The 14,083-nt window shown below is 56.9% G+C and overlaps 1 protein-coding gene across 3 annotated transcripts in view; it reads left to right on the forward strand.

Annotated features, from left to right (window-relative positions):
- The window catches only part of ARHGEF10 (Rho guanine nucleotide exchange factor 10), a 90,545-nt gene extending 77,100 nt beyond the window's left edge, over positions 1–13,445 (forward strand). For all 3 annotated transcript variants that reach the window (XM_044225746.1, XM_044225747.1, XM_044225748.1), the window contains 3 exons: positions 3,505–3,679; positions 9,988–10,110; positions 12,350–13,445. In XM_044225746.1, the coding sequence (XP_044081681.1) occupies positions 3,505–3,679; positions 9,988–10,110; positions 12,350–12,852 (801 nt within the window). In that variant the 3' untranslated portion in view covers positions 12,853–13,445. The remainder of the gene's footprint in view (positions 1–3,504; positions 3,680–9,987; positions 10,111–12,349) is intronic.
- Positions 13,446–14,083: the final 638 nt, after the last annotated feature.

A 14,083-nucleotide genomic window follows, 5' to 3' on the forward strand; every position in this document is an offset into this window, starting at 1 on the left:
TGGTCAGGGCCCCCCCGGCCCGCGGCCCCGCACCAGCAGGACGTGCCTCCGTCGGTGTGTCTGCTTAACCAGGTAATGCGGCTGCGCGTTCCGTGGGGGCACGGTGCGTTACTGAGCCGCTAACAGACACAGACATGACTGCAAAAGATGCATTTAGTGTGAATGTAATAGAGGGTCTTCGAGGACATGGGGAAAATCGGCCCTGGTCAGGGGCCCTTCCGGTCAGTGCAAGGCTGGCGTTACTCAGTGAAGGGTCAAGAGAGAGCCCGCCCCGTGGACGCAGGGGACCGTGCGCAGGCCCCGGGTCTTAACCCTCCTCCACGTTCCAGATGGAGGAAATTGTAAAACATAAACAAAGTCACAAACTTAGATGGAAAGCAGTAGAACGTTCTCATTACTCTGCCGTGGGGGAGGTTTTCAGAGCGTGACCCATGCCTAGAAGTTGTCACAGTAAAGCAACAGTGAATGTGGTGAAGTTGTAGAACGTTTTTTGTTCCCATTTGGTACGTGTATGTGTTTGTACAAGAAGAAAGTTTTGTAAATGACAAATGCAGAAAATAGTGTCCATCTCTGTGACCAAGAGTTCGCGTCCTGAGGAGGAGTTCTCCTAGAGCACAGAGAAGCCGAGCCGTCCGCCATCATTCCGCGCCTTCCCTCACAGTGAGCTCAGATAATAAATATTGCTTTCGGCCAACGGAATGAGTCAGGTCCTGACTGGAAATCCCACCAGCATGCGAACGGCCCTCGAGATAGGAGGCCGCTCGGGGAGGACCCCCGTCGTCCGTGCATACGCGCCGCGGGCACCTTGCCGTGACTGGTGGGAACCTCCACAAGCCCTTCATAAACTGTAGACACTGTGGGCTTCGGAAGACGTCTGTCCACGCTCTCCTGGGGGAGGACCGCCGGCGCGGCCGGGTAGGACCTTCAGCCATTTGGCCAGTGCCCTCTGAGACGTGTTTTAAGACACGCGTGAAGCCTATTCTGGGACACACGTGGCGGCGTGTTCTGGGGTCTCAGAAGATGGGATGTCAGCCTGCAGCCCGGAGCCCCCCGTGAGCTGGAGGGCGGCGGACGGGGGTCAGGGGAGCGGCGGATCCGCACAGACCAGGTAGATTGGCTCTGACCACGTGAGCCCAAGGACGGCGGCGGAGGAAGGGAGACCCTAGGAAGGTCACCAGGTGCCACACTCAGACCCGCGAGGCCCAGACGCCTCCCATTGGTCACAGGTGGCTCTTCTGGGTTTCCTTCTAGATGTGCGTCTCCAGCATCCTGCAAGCCCCTGCCTCCTGAAGCCGACAGGTCCGAGCTCTGGCCATGCCACGCAGTTGGCAGGAAGAGAGCAATCATGGCTTTGATGCCAAGAATATAGAGGCAGGACAAAAACAGTGTAAATTATTCCCACCCGAGAACCCCATGAGGCCGGGCTGGCCCAGCAGAGCAGGGATCCCTAAAAGGAAAGTTCTTGGAGCATCTTGGGTGGGAGAAGGGTGTGGGCACATCCGATGGCCCGGTGGGAGGTGCAGTTGGCACAGATGTGGTGGGAACATCCAGGAGTTGGGACTTCTCTCCCCCGCACCTGGAAGCTCTCGGAGGAGGCCCCTCGGGGTCACCGTACTGGGGGGATCCCATGGAAGGCGTCGCATCTGGCTGGCTTTCTCAGGGGCACACGTGTCTTTTCTGTTGGGATGGCCCGTGTTCTCTGAAGGTCAGTTTGCCGGCAGTTTTGGGGGCTGCTGCTGGAGACCACCTACGTGGAGGAGCCAGCCGGGCCAACCCCACAGGCCCGCGGGCCCACAGAGAGCACAGCTCTGGGAAGACACGTGACCGGCCACGGAGTGCAGAAAGTGTAGCGGCAGCCGTCATGGACCCTGCGCAACCCCGGCTCTCCCGCACCGTTCAGGGAGCACAGTGCGGACCGTGCGTGACCCCCGCACCCCCACAGTCCCGTGGCATTCAGGGAGCATGGCACGGAGGTGCGTGACGTGACCAGTTAGACAGAGGATGGAAGACAAACAGCAGGAAACAAATAACGTGAAGGTGGACGGGGCCCAGCAGCACTCATGAGAACATTCTAGAAATAGTTCTGGGCCCCACCCCGGGCCTGCTGGCATTGCTCGAGGGCCAGCAGCCTATGCTATGGTGATGTCTGGGGGTCCTGGTGGGCAGGGCCGGCCTGTCCTGGCAGGGGCGAGGGGGCACGTACGGGGATGCCCGCCAGTCTCCACGGCCTCCCATGGTTCCCCCGCCACCACCGTCCCACTAATCAGCCCCACGGGCAGACATGTGGCTGTGGGGTGTAGCGACCCTTTGCTTCCTCAGGAATTCTGTGCTGGTCCCCAGAGATAGAAATGGAACTTCCTTCCCCGAGAAGTCCGCGGAAGGGTGAGGCCGCGTCTGTTCCCGTGATGGGCGTGGAGGGGGGTGGTCCAGGCCAGCTCGGAGAGTGGGGTCCCGCCCCGTCTGGGTCTCTCTGGGCACGGGTGACAAGGGCTCTGCCCCCGACCGCGGCAGAAATGTTCGCGCCCGGCTGGGCTTCCGGCGGCCTCCGCAGGACGCGGGTGGGTGAGGGGAGGAGCCCGGCGGCCGCTCTCTGCATGGGGTAGGCACACAGCACGTGTGAACACGCCTGCTCGGCAGGGTGACGGGCTCGGAGCATCCCCCGTTCCGTGACGCTCAGGAGCAGCCCGGCAATCAGAGAAGCGAGCCCGTCTGCTTTCCCTGCCCTTTGCAGGGTCGCGCGGGATTTGATTGGCTGCGGGGCTTAGGGGCTGCTCCGAAGGTGCGGCGTCTTGACACCGACTCTGCAAACTTCACCCCTGCTCGCCCTTCCTCCAGACCTGTCAGGGGTGCCAGCCGCTGCCCGCCAGGCCTGGCCCATCCCTGCTGTGGCCGAGTTCCCCTCTCACGGGTCCTCGTGGCTCAGGGCTGTCAGGATGGGGTCATGGGGCAGAGCTCGGCCAGACGCTCAGGAAAGACCTGGTCTCATAGGGAAGTAGCAGGTGGCCTTTGGGGACCAGGCCAGGGCTGGGGCGGACCCAGAGACCCGCGGGCCACCCACGAGCGCTCGGAGCAGTGAGGTCAGACAGGCCTTCCCAGGGCTCTCCCGAGGCCAGGGGACTGTGGGCTGTACACCAGCTGGCCTTCATGATCCCTGACCTCCCAGCGCCCCTGCTCCCCGGCAGCTCGCGAGGGTCAGGGTCCCTGGGAAACACCGGGACCGCTGCTTCGGAGCGGAACAAGTACCGTTTGGTCGCTACCTTGTGTCTTGGGGACAGAGGTGTCTGTGGCTTGGGAGTGGTGGTCCCCCCGCCGTAGGTCCTTGGGGGTCGCGCTGGGCCCCTCTGGAGTGCCAGCTGGACGCTCACGGTCAGGGCGGCTGTCTCACCTGGCTGTTCAGTTGTGGCGTGGGGGCCGGCAGTGGCCAGCGGTGGCCGATGGGGACAGCGCGGTAAGTCTCTGGTTGTACCCGGAGCCCCAGGCATCGCGTCTCCTTGATTTCCCCAGAACCAGCTGGAGGCCCACCAGGAGGAGGGCATGGTGGTCTCTCACATGGTCATCGCCGGCGTGGGGGTCTGGATCGCCTTCACCTCTGGGTCCACGCTTCGCCTCTTCCACACGGAGACGCTCAAGCACCTGCAGGACGTCAACATAGCCACCCCCGTTCACCACATGCTGCCAGGTAATCGGACCGGCCGGGGGGTCCCAGGGGAGAGGGGGTGGGCTGCACAGGCCCGGCCCCTTCCGGGCAAGGACACAGGGCGAGTCTGTGCCTCAGCTTGGTTCCCGTAGGTCAGAAGCGCTTCACCGTAGACGTTGCTTGTAGTTGAGCCCAGTGAGACCAGATGAGGGGAGCAAGGACCTCACGTGGAAGAACGGACCGAAGGAGAACACTCACCGGGCGGGGAGGGCTCTTGGGGGACGCCAGAGACGCCGCATCTTGGCTGGGAGCCCCCCAGGCACAGAGTGGGAAGGGTGCCCCCAACAGGGGGTAAAACAGGTGCGGGTGCAGAAGTGGGGCTGTGGGGACAGCAGGTGGCTAGTGTGTGCGTGCGGCTAGTGTGTGTGCGTGCGTGCGGCTAGTGTGTGTGCAGCTAGTGTGTGTGCGTGCGGCTAGTGTGTGTGTGTGCGGCTAGTGTGCGCATGTGGCTAGTGTGTGTGCGTGCGGCTAGTGTGTGTGCGTGCGGCTAGTGTGTGTGTGTGCGGCTAGTGTGCGCATGTGGCTAGTGTGTGTGCGTGCGGCTAGTGTGTGTGCGGGTGGCTAGTGTGTGTGCGTGCGGCTAGTGTGCGCGTGCGGCTAGTGTGTGTGCGGGTGGCTAGTGTGTGCGCGTGCGGCTAGTGTGTGTGTGCGTGCGGCTAGTGTGCACGTGCGGCTAGTGTGTGTGCGGGTGGCTAGTGTGTGTGCATGCAGCTGGTGTGCGCGTGTGGCTAGTGTGTGCGCGTGCGGCTAGTGTGCGCGCGCAGCTAATGTGTGTGCGTGCGGCTAGTGTGTAGTGCGGCTAGTGTGTGCAGGTGGCTAGTGTGTGTGTGTGGCTAGTGTGTGCGCATGCGGCTAGTGTGTGTGCGGGTGGCTAACGCGTGTGTGCATGAGACTGAAGTGTGCACATGCGTGGGGCAAGTGTGCGCACGTGGCTGGTGTGTGTGAACATGAGCTACCTTACATGCACGTGTGTCACGTGTGCAGCGTATACAGCAGCGTGTGGCCAGCGTGTGTTCAGGCTGGAGCCAGGAAGCACAGGCAGGCAGCTGGCGTGTGTGAGCATGTCATGAATAGGGAGACACTTGGAGGTAGCGTGTGGTCACGTGGCCAGTCTGTTCGCGCTTCTGGCCAGCGTGTGTTTCTGTGTCACGGAGCTGATACACACGAGTGTGTAGCTAGAGTATCCTCCCGTATCTGGTGCGTGTGAGACGTAGATAGTGTGTGTGTTACACATGAACATGGAGCGGGTGCATGTGCGTAGCTGCTGAATGCGAGCACGTGGCCGGCGTGCGTGGCTGCTGTATGCGTGCGTGTAGGTACCGCGTGTAAGCACGTCACTGGTGCGTGCAGGCCCCCGGCCGCCCCTGTAGGCTCGTGGCTCGTGTACATGAGCACGTGGCTGGGACCTGCAGGCGTGTCGCACATGTGTGCACAAGCAGGCAGCAGCTGTGCAGGGGGAGGGGGTGGAGGGAAGGAAGAGTCTGGCAAGGCTGAGCCTGGAAGGAGCATCCGGCAGCAGCCAGCGGACGATGTGGGGGAGGACGGTGCGGCCCCGCCTGTGGTCCGGGGCTCCCACGCGGCTGCGTGAACCCAGGGAGAAGCAGAGTCCCCTGGGGCAAGACTGATGAGGGGAGGAACGGCCAGAACGCTTGAGGTTTGGGACCTGGGTTTCTTGGAAAGAACATAAAATCATCAACAGACATGGGGTCACAAAATGCTCGTTTGGGAAAACCAGGACACTGCCCTGGGTGCTGCTGAGCAGAGCAGCCTGTAGGAGAGAAAAGGAGGGTCTGGGGCGTGGACGGGGAGTCGGGAAAGGGGCTGCAGTTGGGGAGTAAATCCCGCCCGGTGTGCGAAGAGGGATGGGGGCAGGGCCGAAAGTGTGGGTCAGAACGTCAGACACGGTCAGAACATCAGACAGCAGCCTCCGGAGGAGAGAGGAGTGTGCGGAGTTGGAAAGAGGGGGTGTGAGGAGCCAGGAGGGCCTTCCAGTGTGCGTGCCGGGAGGCCAGGAGGGGAGCCAGGCAGGGCACGGCCGAGCTCAAGGCCCGAGTGCTGGTGTGTGTGTGTGCATGTGTTGGTGCAGGAGTGTGCATGTGAGTGTGGGTGAGTGCGTGTGTGCATGTATACATGTGTGTACATACGTGTGCATATGCATGAGGGAGGAGCTTTGCTGCAGACGTTTGAAGACCAGTGGGAACCAGGGAGGTAAAGAGATTGAAATTAGACTTTGGTTTGGAAAAGTTAACAGCAAAAGCTGACCCAGACATGCCTGGTGAAAACCTCTGAGAAGTTATCTGGGTCCCCTGCCCCCGTGGGCAGTAAAGCAAGTTATCAAAATCCACAAATTCAGTGCCGGTTGTATTCTGGCCAGGTACCTGCGTATACGTGTTTATGTGTTTAACCGTAGTTTAAAGGGAGGGAGGGAGGCTGGTGGTACCCGGGGGAGGTTTTGTTTTGCTCGTTGATGGTCGCTGGTGGTTGGTGGTTCCTAACAATGTTGAACGTGTCTGCAGCTTCCGCAGCAGGGGCTGGAGGAAGAGTTACCTTTGATGCGGAAGAAACAGGATAAGGGGTCAAGTTCTAGAAAGGCTGGTCTCTGAAAGGGGAACATTGGTGTTGGATGTGGAGAGAGAAGAATATGGAACGGAGGGGGTGGGGTGACACGTTTGGGGCTCGGTGAGTGCTGGTTGGGGGTGGCATGCAGCAAAGCCAAGTTCACCTGCTGCCAGAACAAGCGATCCTGCGTTAGCCAGCCGTGGTCCGTCGGCGGCCGATCCCGGGTTAGCCAGCCGTGGTCAGCGGCAGCCGATCCCGGGTTAGCCAGCCGTGGTCTGTCGGCGGCCGATCCCGGGTTAGCCAGCCGTGGTCAGCAGCGGCCGATCCCGCGTTAGCCAGCAGTGGTCAGCGGCGGCCGATCCCGGGTTAGCCAGCCGTGGTCAGCAGCGGCCGATCCCGCGTTAGCCAGCCGTGGTCCGTCGGTGGCCGATCCCGGGTTAGCCAGCCGTGGTCAGCGGCGGCCGATCCCAGGTTAGCCAGCAGAGGTCAGAGGTGGCTGATCCTGGGTTAGCCAGCCGTGGTCAGCGGCAGCCGATCCCGGGTTAGCCAGCAGTGGTCAGCGGCGGCCGATCCCAGGTTAGCCAGCAGTGGTCAGCGGCGGCCGATCCCGGGTTAGCCAGCAGCTGGGCCCTGCCCACGTGCTGTGGTTCTCTTCTGGGATGGAGAGAGCCCCAGCTGGTGCGTGTCCTCCCCCACGGCGAGGCTCGCTGTTGCTTCTGTTCCCTCCGGGGGTGTGTTATGAGGAACCTGCGGATAAGCCTTCCGACACGTGCTGCGTCACTCAGTCATACTGGCTGTGCGTTGGTCTCATGTGCTTCCGAAACTGCCCACACACCTGTACCTGTGTGTTTTCTAGGCATTTTATACCTGTATGCAAAATAAACAGTGCCCACCCGTCTCCAAAACCACATCATTCAAACAGGCAGATGTCCAGAATTCCTGGGAACGTAAACACTATTAGCTTTTAAAACAACATATACTCCCTAGTGTATACGGACCACATCTTCCTTATCCTTTCATCCGTTGAAGGGCATCTTGGTTCTTTCCATAGTTTGGTGACTGTGGCCATTGCTGCTATAAACATTGGGGTACAGATGGCCCTTCTTTTCACGACATCTGTATCTTTGGGGTAAATACCCAGGAGTGCAATTGCAGGGTCATAGGGAAGCTCTATTTTTAATTTCTTGAGGAATCTCCACACTGTTCTCCAAAGAGGCTGCACCAACTTGCATTCCCACCAACAGTGGAAGAGGGTTCCCCTTTCTCCACATCCCCTCCAACACATGTTGTTTCCTGTCTTGCTAATTTTGGCCATTCTAACTGGTGTAAGGTGGAATCTCAATGTGGTTTTAATTTGAATCTCCCTGAGGGCTAATGATGATGAGCATTTTTTCATGTGTCTGATAGCCATTTGTATGTCTTCATTGGAGAAGTGTCTGTTCATATCTTCTGCCCATTTTTTGATGTGTTTGCCTATTTCGTGTGGGTTGAGTTTGAGGAGTTCATTATAGATCCTGGATATCAACCTTTTGCCTGTACTGTCATTTGCAAAGATCTTCTCCCATTCCGTGGGTTGCCTCTTTGTTTTCTTGACTGTTTCCTTTGCTGTGCAGAAGCTTTTGATTTTGATGAAGTCCCAAAAGTTTATTTTCGCTTTTGTTTCCTTTGCCTTTGGAGACATATCTTGAAAGACGTTGCTGTGGCTGATATCGAAGAGATTACTGCCTATGTCCTCCTCTAGGATTCTGATGGATTCCTGTCTCACGTTGAGGTCTTTTATCCATTTTGAGTTGATCTTTGTGTACGGTGTAAGAGAATGGTCGAATTTCATTCTTCTACATATAGCTGCCCAGTTTTCCCAGCACCATTTATTGAAGAGACTGTCTTTTTTCCACTGTATATTTTTTCCTGTTTTGTCGAAGATTATTTGACCATAGAGTTGAGGGTCCATATGTGGGCTCTCTAATCTGTTCCACTGGTCTATGTGTCTGTTTTTATGCCAGTACCATGCTGTCTTGGTGATCACAGCTTTGTAGTAAAGCTTGAAATCAGGTAACATGATGCCGCCAGCTTTATTTTTGTTTTTCAACATTTCCTTAGCGATTCGGGGTCTCTTCTGATTCCATACAAATTTTAGGATTATTTGCTCCAGCTCTTTGAAGAATGCCAGTGGAATTTTGATCGGAATGGCATTGAAAGTATAGATTGCTCTAGGCAGTATAGACATTTTAACAATGTTTATTCTTCCGATCCAAGAGCATGGAATGGTCTCCCATCTATTTGTGTCTTCTTCAATTTCTTTCATGAGTGTTCTGTAGTTCCTCAAGTACAGATCCTTTACCTCTTTGGTGAGGTTTATTCCCAGGTATCTTATGGTTCTTGGTGTTATAGTAAATGGAATCGATTCTCTAATTTCCCTTTCTGTATTTTCATTGTTAGTGTATAAGAAAGCCACTGATTTCTGCACATTGACTTTGTATCCAGCGAGTGAAATAAGTCAAGCAGAGGGAGTCAATTATCATATGGTTTCACTTATTTGTGGAGCATAACAAATAGCATGGAGGACAAGGGGCATTAGAGAGGAGTAGGGAATTTGGGTAAATTGGAAGGGGAGGTGAACCATGAGAGACTATGGACTCTGAAAAACAATCTGAGGGGTTGGAAGTGGTGGGGGGTGGGGGGTTGGGGTACCAGGTGGTGGGTATTATAGAAGGCACGGATTACATGGAGCACTGGGTGTGGTGAAAAAATAATGAATAATGTTTTTCTGAAAATAAATAAATTGAAAAAAAAACATAGAAGTCTATATTGAGAAATAAAGCTGAATTTTTTTTTGTAGATTTTGTTTTTTTATTGGGGGGTCTTGGGTTTTTTGGGGGGTCTTAGGGTTTTTTTGTTTGGTTTTTCGTTGTGAGTGTGTGTGTGTTGTTGCAAAAAAGTACATACAAATAGTCGCATCAGTCTACCTTGGGCCTTGGTATTAGACCATTTGTGTCCGTATTTTTTTGCAAGATGGACTTCAGTGGGACGTAGAGTCCTTGGAGGTGACTTTCGTTTCTACAGAGGAGAAGCAGCACATTGTCTTTAAAATGCTGCCGTCGCTTCTCAGGAGCAAACAGCGGTTCTTGTCCACATGTGGGCGTTAGAGCCGTCAGTGGGACTTGGGGCATCCCAGGGACTCTCCTCGGAAGCGTGGCCCTAGCGTGGTCCTGGCGAGTCCCACGGCCCAGCAGCAGCCTCTGGGCTGCCCTGCGCACGGCAAGCTGTGCAACATCTCTGGGCCTTGGGGCCGTGGCCATAAAACCAAACGGGACAAGCAGCCGAAGCCGTGCCGGCCCCTGTGACTCTGCCGTGCCCTGCGAACGTTTCCCACACCGTTTCCCATGCTGAGCCCAGATGCGCCCTTATCCCGCTGGCAGACGCTGCGGGAGGTCCCCCATGGCTGAGTGGGGCTGCGGGTCACGTCCGTCCTGGGCGCAGTGGAGCCCCTCTCTCCTGGAAGGCCCGGTGGCTCCTGCTGCTGGCGTGCCTAGGACGGCAGCCCAGCCCCGGTCCCTGTCTTCCCGGGCAGGGGGACTGAGCGCAGTGTGTAGCCGGAGAGCCCCGGGAGGCCGTGGGTGGCACGGTAGCATTCAGGCTTGAGGCGGCGGCATGTCCGGGTCGGGCACCGAGCGCCTGCCCCCAGCGCCGCGCAGTGGCCGAGACCCCCCCACTTCCCTCTCTCTGTGCAGGGCACCAGCGCCTGTCGGTGACCAGCCTGCTCGTCTGCCACGGCCTGCTGATGGTCGGCACCAGCTTGGGCGTCGTGGTGGCCCTGCCCGTCCCACGTCTGCAGGGCATCCCCAAGGTGACTGGTGAGTAGACACTCCCCGGGCCCCCGTCCCGCCCGGGCACTCACTCAGCCCTCTTCATGCTTCCGCATGCCGGGAGCTGCTGACGCAGTGGGAATTCGCATGTTTCCTTTCAGTGTAGACTTGAGCGCTCAGTGCACACATGTGGTCTGTGCTGATGTCAGCGGCCCAGGGTCACTCCGACCCCAGGACGTGTTTGCACGTTCCCTTTATGGCCATGTATTAGTTTCTGTCATTTAGAGAGGATTTTGCTTGGTGGCCGCGGACGCTTGTTACATTTTATATCACAAAGAAGGAAGCTCAGCATCCAAACGGGCTTTTTTGCCGTGTCGGCAGGAGTTTGGACAGGTCCAGTCTTTTCGGGAAGCGATCTGGGATTGGGGAACGTGAGCTTGAAGATGGTGTGTGTGTGTGTGTGTCTGTAGTCAGGATGTTTCAGTTCGGAAATCTGCCTCGGGAGGCAGCCGAGACGAGGATCAAAGCAAGATGCAAACAAGATATTTGACAAAGCGTTCAGTTTTTCTCAGCACAGAACAGGACACAACCTAAAAATCAGGGTGAAGAGAGATTTAAGAAAGTGGTTGTGCTCCCGTTTTGGAATATAACAAAGCTGGTAAAAATGATGTTTGTGGAAAGCTATGAACGACACAGAGAAAGGTGAGCTCTGGAAGTAAAACCAAGATCTTAAATTTTACACTGGTTCCGTACTATCAGCCGTGGGAGGAAAAGTCTCAGAGAAAGAACCTGTAGGAAATTGACCAGAATGATCATGAAGATTCTGTTCCTACAGTTTCTTCCAAATGACAACCGCAGAGTACTTCCTTGGCTCCAGACGCCCTTCTGTCCTCCGTGAGCTGTGGCGGGCCTGTCATAGATAGATCTTTCCATAAATCCAGGGGCACCTGGTCGGGCTGAGGAGTCCTTTTGTTTGTCCTCATTTCTGTTTCTACTGTGATCCGTGTATGGCACACACACACAGTCGCAGGTGTGACGACGTCCAGTTCCGCAGTGCTGCTGGAGGGGTCCCTGTCCGGCGACCCCGCCCCCCGGGCGTAACGTGCCAGTCCTCCCTTTGGCGCCCCTCCCCCCACAGCCATGCAGAACCTCATTCCATCATCAACTTTTCTCTAAAGTCTTGCCAGTCTTTACCCCCAAAAACCAAATTCGTATTTTTGCTGTTTTTCCCATTTTCTAAAATTGCCTCCTACCATGCATATTCCTCCGTGACTTTTTTTGTTTCAACATTATTGCCAAGACGCACGCTTGTTGGCAGTGAGACGCGTTTGCAGGCGTGATCATCTGGCCACCTCCGCTGATACCGGCCCCCGTTCTTCTGGGGCACACACCAGGCGCGGAGTCATGGGCGTGTAGGAGACGCATGTGCTCACCTTCCCTTGGTGACACGGACATGTTTTCCCCCAGCTGTCACATTGGGGACACCTTGCTCGCTGGTGTCTGAGCCTTCCTGCCCCTCTGCCCCCCCGCCCCCAGTACCTGCGAGCTTGCCACTGTGCTCACGGAGGAACGGGCCTCGGGCCTTAAAGCGCCTGGTAAAGAAGGGTGCACGCTTGCCAAGTCCCTGTCACCTGACCTGTGCAGTGCTTGAAGTGTGGACACCCTGTTCCCACCTGATGACCCATAGGGTCAGGGCGTTTGGGGATGGGAACGGATCGTTATTTCAGAATAGACCTCTGGGTAGTTTCTGACATGCGCTCTTAGGTCAGGTGAAGATTTTAAAATTAACTTCACACCACTCTTAAATTGAAAAGTGCCCCATCTGTAAATAAATCAGATAGCTAGAAAGAAGAGTCCCCAGTTTAATTAAAACCATGGAAGGAACTCGTTCTAAAGCACAGGGCCTTCATGTAACAAGAAACAGCAGGAAGCTGCTGGCATTTTAAGCATCTTGTGCCTCAAACAGACACATTTCCGGCATTTGATTTTTCTGTCAAGACTCAGGAAAATCACATCTGTTTCTCAAGTGCGAGTGAGGGGAGCCCCGTATGGGGAGTGGGGGGGCCGCTGTTGAACCGCGGGTGCCGGGAGTCCTGACCATCACTCTGAAAGCATCGGGGGCATTCAGTAAAAGGCCACGAGAACATGGCCACGCGCTGTTCTGGTTTGAGGCTGTCCGTTGGTATCCGAGGTCTGCGTGTGTTTCGGTGGTTTGGACGAGAGAGGCATGCTTGCTGATTGCCCTGTGACCCTGTCTGTTGCACGCGGCGTGTGCGGAACGGCTCAGGAAGAGGCATGGTCTCCTACCACGCGCACAACGGGCCCGTCAAGTTCCTGGTCATGGCCGCTGCCACCGTCAGGACAGACAAGGACAAGCCCACGGACAGCCCACCGCCCGGCGCAGAGGCCCCAGAGGAAGAGCAGGAGGCACCCCCCGGTGAGGGGCCCGGGCCAAGTCAGGGCGGTGCGGATGGCATCTGGCTGGGGGGCTCGTTGGGCTCCGGGACTCCCAGAAGCGATTTCTCCTCGTCGTCCGGGTCCCTGACTGCCTCGCAGGGCTCCGGCTCCCTGGAGCCCCGATCGGAGGAGAGTGTGGTCTACGACCTCCTGCGTCTCCCCAGCGTCCTGCCGAGCCGGGGGCGGCGGGCCAGGAGGGCGAAAGCCAGCTCCGTGCTGGTGGCCTGCGGGGGCCAGGGCCACCGGCGGGTGAGCAGGAAGGCCCGGCAGCAGCGCCCGGAGGAGCTGGCCTCCTCCGTCATGGTCTGGCAGATCCCCCTGCTGAGCGCCTGAGCCCCGGGCCTGCCGAGGGGGCGGCGTTCCGCCGGGTCGGTGACCAGGGCTGTAGACTGCGTCTGTGCTGGTTGAGGAGGAAGTAGGTGTTCGGGGGAGAAGCGTGCAATATCACGGTGGTGGGGTTTTCCGGCGAGCTAGTGCCCGCCCTCCAGGAGCAGCCGCAGGTGCGGAATGAGAGGAGCCGCATGGCCCGTGGGGGCCGTCGGCAGCTGCTGGGGAGCACCCCACACTCCTGACCGCCGCAGGCACGCGGGGCTCCCAACCCACCCCTGTGCCATTACCCCGAGAATTTAATCTGTGGACTGAGAACGTCTGGCAAAACACACCCTGTTAGTAGTGGGGACCCTTAGTAACAATTTTCAGAATAATGACTTTGCTTGGTTCCGAGTCCCGCTTCTATTTATACTGTCTGTAAACTCCCGCCCGGCGTGGGCAACCATGAAGAAAGCCTGAACACACCCTGGTCTGCGGCACTGGTTTGCTTTCTGAGGTGAACTGGGTTTTCCAAAGTGGTGTCCTGTGTGTATTGTATATTTTAACAAAGTAGTATTTTTATATTGCATTTTTGTCAATTAAAAATTAACAGTCAACGTTTTAGTCGATATGAGATCTGTAACATTTCCCGAATGATGTTTGCTTTGAACCAAAACACTCAGTACCTTCCCAACAACGTGTACGCTCGAGCGTCAACGCTGAGCTCTGCCTCCCTCCTCGTGTCTGATGGCACGGACGCCGCGGTGCCATGTGTCTCCCTGTCGCAGGAAACGCATGGAAGGGGCGCCGGTCGGCTCTGCCCCGGTGCGGGTCAGTGTGGCCGTGGGGCGCGGGCCGAGGTGGGCAGCCCTGCCATCCAGGCGCCCCATCACTTGGCGCATGTCCGGGTGCGCGGCCGAGCGCTGAGATCCATGACGCGCCGTGGGGCTCGCGTATCCGCGTCGTACTTAGTGCTTTAAAACCATTAATGCAGGCGTCACTGGAGATAAATTTCTCAGCACTTTACAAATGACTAAAAATGCTAATTTTATGACTTAGCCAAATATTTTCCAAGGTGCATATATACCCCCCTCCCCGAGAGTAATATCTCCCTAAGCTTTCTTAAATCGTTAGCTGCTATCTTAAGTCATCAATAAAATCTTTTTATGTAAACATACACTTTTCGAATTGCCTTTTGTTGCCCTGAAACACGGAGGGGCACTTCCGGTCCGGCAAGTCGGGGGTGGCCTGCGGG

Source organism: Neovison vison, chromosome 11 (assembly GCF_020171115.1).
Source record: "Neovison vison isolate M4711 chromosome 11, ASM_NN_V1, whole genome shotgun sequence".
NCBI classification, from domain to species: domain Eukaryota; kingdom Metazoa; phylum Chordata; class Mammalia; order Carnivora; family Mustelidae; genus Neogale; species Neogale vison.